General features: G+C 37.2%; 1 protein-coding gene across 1 annotated transcript in view; it reads right to left on the reverse strand.

Annotated features, from left to right (window-relative positions):
* Positions 1-8,207, reverse strand: part of LOC114803387 (uncharacterized) — a 189,876-nt gene extending 181,669 nt beyond the window's left edge. The window contains 6 exon segments of the mRNA XM_029002915.1: positions 4,705-5,276; positions 6,513-6,695; positions 6,698-6,895; positions 6,898-7,347; positions 7,820-7,930; positions 8,082-8,207. Of these exon segments, the coding sequence (XP_028858748.1) occupies positions 4,705-5,276; positions 6,513-6,695; positions 6,698-6,895; positions 6,898-7,347; positions 7,820-7,916 (1,500 nt within the window). The 5' untranslated portion in view covers positions 7,917-7,930; positions 8,082-8,207.
* Positions 8,208-8,559: the final 352 nt, after the last annotated feature.

The raw sequence follows: 8,559 nt of genomic DNA on the forward strand, positions 1-8,559 counted from the left end.
TTGATGTGTGCACTGTGTGTGTGCTGCAGTGTTTCACAATGAGAAATCACTTCACTTTCCCTTTTCTTTACTTTCATGATATTATGGGCATTTAATAATGGCCATGTACATCAATGCCAACCTTTACATTGCATTATAGTACATATATATAAAAGCACAAACTAAGTAGCAGTTTGGGAATATGAAATTATACATCGTTCTATTGTGCTGCCAACCTTTTTGGAAAATGTGGTTTTGGATAGGAATTGTAAAGTTTGTACAGTTTTTAAAGCCTGCACTGGCACTGCTTCTCTTCGAGATGTAACGTACATTACATTTACATTTACAGCATTTATCAGACGCCCTTATCCAGAGCGACTTACAATCAGTAGTTACAGGGACAGTCCCCCCCTGGAGCAACTTAGGGTTAAGTGTCTTGCTCAGGGACACAATGGTAGTAAGTGGGATTTAAACCTGGGTCTTCTGGTTCTTAGGCGAGTGTGTTACCCACTAGGCTACTACCACCCCTCTGGTGCGTCTTGAGGTTTAAGTTAATTGTAAACTCTTCCCACACTCCACACACTGGTAGGGCTTCTCTCCAGTACACTGTAACAAATTGCTTTTTTCCAGCAAAATTGTACAGAAACTTACTGTTTTGCCATTTTACAATTTATTGCTGTAATTTGCAATGCAATATGGGTTATACAGGGTTTTACAATATTGTATATTACTGTATATTTCACTGTTAGCTGTAATTAATTACAGGTTGGAGGTGCTTTCACTGTATTTTAAATATTTTTACAATAATTGACTGTTCTGTTGCATTATGGGATTGCGCGGGCTGATATGGTTTGAAATCTGGTGGACTGAAGCACAGCGACAACAGCTGAAGATAAACAGCAATCGATTTTTGGTAAGTTCAATTAAATCTACTTCCATAAGTATTAATTATGTCTTTTAATGTTTAACCATTTTCTAAAAGGGATGTGTATTAACTTTATTTATCTGTTGCTTCAGGCAAGGAGGAGAAATGCGGTGCGCGCCATTTCAGAAAGCAGCCTAAAGTAAAAGGTAAATCGTTATCGTCATGTTAATGTTGATATATGCTGCAGTGTTAGCTTTATTTGCCTTTGCTTTCAAGAGTATTTGTAGTTTGGCAGGCACAGCATTGCTATGGAAGTGCGTGTGAGACAAAACCAACGTTACTGTCACGGGTGGGCTGGACATGGCGATGAAGGAGGACGCATTTGCACAATTTCACGCGACAGGAGTTTAATACAAACTGCACACGACAAGGGAACATAAACACGCACAATGACCCGACAGCAAACAGACACGAACAGGATAGTTTTATACAATTATTTAAATATACACCAGGTGAACACGATCAGTGAACATTACACGAGACGAAGTCATGCTCTGTGCTTTTTTTTATTATAAAATTTTGCTATGTTTAGTTTGTATGTAATTTTTTTTTTGTTTTGTTTCTTAGGTGTCAGCAACAGTAGCTGACGTGGAAAAGAGTTTTACAGTTCCAGACTCTCCGAGACTGATTGTCTTAGATATGTACAATGAACCAAAATCTGTAAATTATTTAATGAACTTGGTCTGTTGTATTTTCAGTTTGTATTTTCTATAACATGTTGCCTGTATTTATTCATTTAGGTGAAATTCTCACTGCAACTCAGTGGATGCTGAGTATTGAGGGCCAAGTGGTCGTGAATCCACACCCCAACTTTGTGGCAGGATTTGCTGCTTTGTTGCATTAGGGCTGCAACTAACGATTATTTTAATAATCAATTAAGCTGTCGATTATTTTTTTATTAATCGTAGAATACAAAAAAATGTAAATACAAGAAAAGCATTCATTTCCAACCCTTTATTCAAATCAGAACCAAAATCTTTAGAAAGTGCACAAACATGTTGCTCCTTGAGCTGTTATAATAATAATAAATAAAATAAAAATTGACTAACACAAAAAACATACACATGTATGCTTTACATCAGCCAAATATAGACTTTTTTTTTTTTAATAAAGTGCCACCTGAGCTGCCAGAGCGATAAATAATTTATAAAATAAAAACAATACAAATCAGAAAATTTAACAGGATTTGTTTTAATGTCAGAACTTGTTCTCTACACTACACTGCAGATGCACACACTCGCAGACGCACACACTCACAAACTCTCCCACTGACACACACACACTGCAAAAAATGCTTTTCTAACTTAGTAGTTTTGTCCTGATTTCAGTCCAAATCTCTAAAAAATCTTAAATCAAGATACATTTACTAGACACATGAAATAGCATAAGAAATGATATAAGATATAATAAGAAATTTCTGATCAAACATCTCAAAATTAAGTGATTGTTTGTTTAAAACAAGCAAAATTATCTGCCAATGGGGTAAGAAAACTAATCTTGATGAGATATAATCTCAAACAGAAGTTTTAAGCATCACTTAATTTTTCTTGTCTAGTAATCTTGATTTAACATTTTTTAGATATTTGGACTGGAAACGAGACAAAATTACTAGGTAAGAAAAGCTTTTTTGACAACAGATTGAAAAATGAATGGTCCAAAAAAGGCTAGTGAATAAAAACATGTCTTTAGTCTTTTAATGCAAAGTAACTACAGCACCCCTGCTTTACTACTGTTATTAACGAGCTAACGCTAACTTGTCATGCCTGTCAAGCTGGATGACGGGTAAACATTTACATTTACTGCATTTATCAGACGCCCTTATCCAGAGCGACAATCAGTAGTTACAGGGACAGTCCCCCTGGAGCAACTTAGGGTAGAGTGTCTTGCTCAGGGACACAATAGGCGAGTTGTCCACGCGGAGACGCAGAGAACAGTCCGAACGCTGTTTTCATCCCCCTCCACACCTGTAGGTGGCGCTGTAAGTCCCCGTCTAGTTCTCCTCCGCGGCGAGTTAAACACCAGCACCAGGGACATTACGTTCCTCACTTCAAAATGGAACTAAAGTAGGATTCTGTAGCGACGTACCCTGCTGCTGAACTCCCTTCCTCCTCATCAAACACTCTTAACATGTTTGCGTTTCAGGTGCTGGATCATTGCCGTGGTGCTCCCGTGCCGTGCCATGACGCTTTTGCATATTTTCGCACAGATTTCTCTGCCTCCGCCAATATCTGTCCTCTACCTCCGCTCGTTTTTTTTTGCTCTGCGCTGTCGATAAGGCGCTAAACTCTGCTAGCATCTGTGCGCGTGTTCATTCCGCTCCACGCTCAAATAAAGTTTTTTTTTTAATAATCAAACGTCTCCGCGTCGCGACATAACGAAGCGATTAGGAAATTCTTGCCAACTCTTAGTAAACGATTTTTATCGATTCAATCGATTAATTGTTGCAGCCCTAGTTTGCATCATATCTGGTGTACCAGCATGAGGCATCCTGCACACTTGAGTTTATCCAGAGGTAAAAAAAAAAATACTTTACTATGCATGTGCGTATTTATATTATTAAATATAATATTTTTATGTTAAATATAAAAGTTAGAGGTTTCGTTCACCCAAAAATGAAATTTCAGTCATTAATCGCTCTCCTTCGTGTCATTCAAAAGCCATAAGACCTTTGTTCATCTTTGGAACACAAATAATATTTTTAAAAGAAGTCCAAGATGATTTTCCCCTTCCATATAGACATCAATAAGTAGGTCATATGAGAACTTTTTTTGCTTGTCATTTCGACGGATTCATTGCTTAAGTGAGATTCGTTTTGGTACCAAAATGCCATTTTGTTGTTTGAGCTTAAAGGAATTACCATCATTTACTCACCTTCAGTTGTTCCAAAATTCTGAGTTTCTTTCTTTTTTTAAGATATTTTAAAATGTTGGTAACCAGACAGTTGACAGTAGCCATTGACTTCCATATTTTTGCCCTATTATTGAAGTCAATGGCGACGTTACTTGTCTGGTTATAAACTTCATTAAATATAATCTTTTGTATTCAACACAAAAGAAAAACTTAAGGAAGAGTAAATAATGACCATTTTTCTTTTAACTATTGCTTTATGCTTAATCTTGAGTTGTTTGTAGTTGTTTTGTGACAGCTGAATTTTTTCTGTAGTTGAAAAAGTAAAGTTATGTTACCAGTGACAGTGCTGAAGTGCTGTCAGGTGTCAGCTTTAATAAACAGTTTTCTTACAACAGCTTTGAATTTGAGTAATTATTTTTTTAAATCTTTGTTTTAATGCATTCACATCAGTATAATGGTATAATAATATCAGTATAATAAGAGCACTGTACAGTTCACAGTTAAAATTGTTATTTACAGGAATTTCATAGTAAAAATGTTACAGCTACATCTTGGCTTTTGTTGAATTCACAGGATTTTATTGGCAACATAAAATAAAACTGTAATGCCTTTTTACAAGTTTAATTTTATAATCCTGTAAAAAACAAATACAATACTGTATTCTGCAAACATCCATTATTGTAAATTGCTAAGCAGTATTATACTGTAATCCATTTTACTGCAATTAGCAACTATTTAATAGGATTTTATTGGCAGCATTTTTGCCAGTAAATTATTGTGAATTCTACAGTACGTTCTTTACAGTGTATGTATCCTCTGGTGTTTTTTAAAGCTTGATGAGTGTGTAAAACTCATCCCACACTCCACACACTGGTAGGGCTTCTCTCCAGTATGTATCCTCTGGTGTATTGAAGGTGTGATGCTTGTGTAAAACTCTTCCCACACTCCACACACTGGTAGGGCTTCTCTCCAGTGTGTATCCTCTGGTGCATTTTAAGGTTTGATGCTTGTGTAAAACTCTTCCCACACTCCCCACACTGGTAGGGCTTCTCTCCAGTATGTATCCTCTGGTGTTTTTTAAAGCTTGATGCATGTGTAAAACTCTTCCCACACTCCACACACTGGTAGGGCTTCTCTCCAGTGTGTATCCTCTGGTGCATTTTAAGGTTTGATGCTTGTGTAAAACTCTTCCCACACTCCACACACTGGTAGGGCTTCTCTCCAGTATGTATCCTCTGGTGTATTTTAAGGTTTGATGCTCGTGTAAAACTCTTCCCACACGCCCCACACTGGTAGGGCTTCTCTCCAGTATGTATCCTCTGGTGTTTTTTAAAGCTTGATGCATGTGTAAAACTCTTCCCACACTCCACACACTGGTAGGACTTCTCTCCAGTGTGTATCCTCTGGTGCATTTTAAGGTTTGATGCTTGTGTAAAACTCTTCCCACACTCCCCACACTGGTAGGGCTTCTCTCCAGTATGTATCCTCTGGTGTTTTTAAAGCTTGATGCATGTGTAAAACTCTTCCCACACTCCACACACTGGTAGGGCTTCTCTCCAGTATAATCCTCTGGTGTATTTGAATGTGTGATGCTCGTTTAAAACTCTTCCCACACTCCACACACTGGTGGGTCTTCTCTGGTTTTAAACTGTAGACATACATCTTGAACTTGTGCATTTTTTCCTCAGTTCCCTTTTTACATGTTTTATCCATGAGTTTGTTTCCAATGTCTGCAAATATAGGAACAATTTAAAGTGAAATTTATACTATTTACAATAAGTTTTTTTTTCTATAACACTTGTTTGAAACAAAATACAATTATACTATGACATGAAATCGGTTAAATACTCCAGCAACAATAAAAATCACATCTGGTTATTCCAGTCATAAAAAAATAGCAAAGAGCTGCTGTTGCCAATTTAGCAACTTAGTATATAGATCTACTGACATTTCAGATACATTTAACAACATTTTAAAGTTTTAAGTACATAACTCCACATTCATAACTTCATTCATAGTTTTGATCTACCAATGTAAATGGTCATGAAAATTAACTCATTGAATGAGAAGGTGTGTCAAAATCTCATAATCAGAATGTTGCCGGTTTGAATCCCGATCCGCCAAGGTGCCACTGAGCAAAGTTCGTGCAGGTACAAAAACCACCGCCACTTGACAGACAAAAAGGCTTCTCAGTCGACTCTGTAGCATCCTAGCATGCATGCATGCCTTGCTTTTGTTTACATTAATTGGAGCAATAGAAGGTTATGTGCTCTAATGAATTCAGATTTACCCTGTTCCAAATTGATGGGTGCATTAAAGAGTTTGAAATTATAAAGCCTAGTTCAGACCTTAACGCCATTGAGAATGTTTGGGATGTGCTGAGAAGAATTTGTGCAGCATTCTGACTATCGCATCATTTGTACAAGATCCTGACAAAAAAGAATGTAACTCTTGTTACTCACTTGGAGTGAATTTATTGAAGCCTTAAAACTTTCCAATATACAACCAGACAACCACAAGGATGCAGGTTTGATACATCATATGTCATTAAACCCTCTGTTATACCAACAATAAAATGACAAAAGCACAAACTAAATAGCAGTTTGGGAATATGAAATTATACATCATACTATTGCTGCCAACCTCTGTGATATGTGGTTTTGGGTTGGAAAGTTTGTACAGTTTTTAAAGCCTGCACTGGCACTACTCTCTTCAAGATGTTTTGAGTTTTAAGTTAGTTGTAAGTTAGTTGTAAAACTCTTCCCACACTCCACACACTGGTAGGGCTTCTCTCCAGTATGTATCCTCTGGTGTTTTTTAAAGCTTGATGCTTGTGTAACACTCTTCCCACACTCCACACACTGGTAGGGCTTCTCTCCAGTGTGTATCCTCTGGTGCATTTTAAGGTTTGATGCTTGTGTAAAACTCTTCCCACATCCACACACTGGTAGGGCTTCTCTCCAGTATGTATCCTCTGGTGTATTTTAAGGTTTGATGCTCGTGTAAAACTCTTCCCACACGCCACACACTGGTAGGGCTTCTCTCCAGTATGTATCCTCTGGTGCATTTGAAGGTGTGATGCTTGTGTAAAACTCTTCCCACACTCCACACACTGGTAGGGCTTCTGTCCATTATGTATCCTCTGTGCATTTGAAGGTGTGATGCTTGTGTAAAACTCTTCCCACACTCCACACACTGGTAGGGCTTCTCTCCAGTATGTATCCTCTGGTGCATTTTAAGATTTGATGTGTCTGTAAAACTCTTCCCACACTTCACACACTGGTAGGGCTTCTCTCCAGTATGTGTCCTCTGGTGTATTTTAAGGTCAAATGCTTCTGTAAAATTCTTCCCACATTCCAAACACCGATAGGGCTTCTCTCCAGTATGTACCTTCTGGTGTCTTTTAAGGCTTGATGCTTGTGTAAAATTCTTCCCACAATTCACACACTGGTGGGTGTTCTCTTCTGAAAGAATTCTCTGTGGTGTTTTAAGGTTCTTCTCTGGTTTTGAACTGTAGACACACGTCTTGAACTGGTGCGTTTTTTCGTCAGTTCCCCTTTTACATGTTTGATCCGTGAATTTGCTTCCAATTTCTGCAAATATAGGAAAAAATTTAAAGTGACATTCATACTATTTCAACATGAGTAAGTAGTTGTGATTGGTAGTTTTTTCTATAATGTAACACTTGTTTGAAACACATGAGAAAATACAATTACAAGATGACATACAATAAAAACAAAAATAAAATGACATATGGTTACTCCAGTCACTAAAAAAGCAAAGAGTTGCTGTTGCCAATTTAGCGATTAGTAGATATAACTACTGACATTTCAGATTCATTTAAAAACACTCGATTTTTTAATTAAAAAAATAAAGAGACAAATCTAGTGATATTTCGAAAAAAAAAACTAGTTACTTTCTGTATAGCATTGTAACTACATTCTTCTGTAAATCAGGCTGAAACACATGCTTTGCATAGATCATCTCTAATGCAAAATGAGAAAGCTGCTAGAATTCCTACTAAAATCCAAATAACTATAACACCCTTTATTTAACTCCACTCACCTGCATAGACTTCATCGTCCAACTCGTCCTTCACATCAGTTCCTGTTGGTTCCAGTGTTTCATGACACTTCAGAGATGTGATGATATCTGATGTCATTTCTGGTTTATTTACTTTGAAATGAGGCAGAAAAAGTTGTAATTGTTCTACAATTATCTTCCCATCAACAACATAATTCTAGAAATATATTTTTTTACAAAACAAAATGGAAAATACAATAAATACATTTTATGTTATTAAGAATACATAAAGACACGCAGTCACCTTTAGAAATGTTTCCCCGGAGATTCCTCAGTTCCAGCTAATTTTACACTGAACACAACAAACTCCAACTTCTCTCTGTTCGCATATAAAGGCTTGTAGAACACGTGAGCTGCTGCAGTCTTTTACAGCCAATCACAGCAGAGTGTTTTCTTATTTAAATTTGATTGGAGGATGTGGGGAAGTGGGCTGGACAAAGAATAGTGAAGAAAAGGTTTCGGCATTAAAAGTGAGAATGATCCCAGACATCAGTCTGAATGCGCATTTAGCTGCTATTTAGCATAACTGTATCTGTGATAATGTGTAGAAAGGAGAATCATCTCACAGAAAACACAAGAAAGAATTTCTTCTTGTTCAGAAAACTGTGCCTGGGAGCTTACTTGCTCTCTTATCTGGGTATATTTTACCCCAAGGAAGGCGATGGTGCCACTTACTGGTGTGGAGTGACATTAATGTTGCCAACTCCTCAGTAAAGTTTTTT

Source organism: Denticeps clupeoides, chromosome 14 (genome assembly GCF_900700375.1).
Source record: "Denticeps clupeoides chromosome 14, fDenClu1.1, whole genome shotgun sequence".
Classification (NCBI taxonomy): Eukaryota; Metazoa; Chordata; class Actinopteri; order Clupeiformes; family Denticipitidae; genus Denticeps; species Denticeps clupeoides.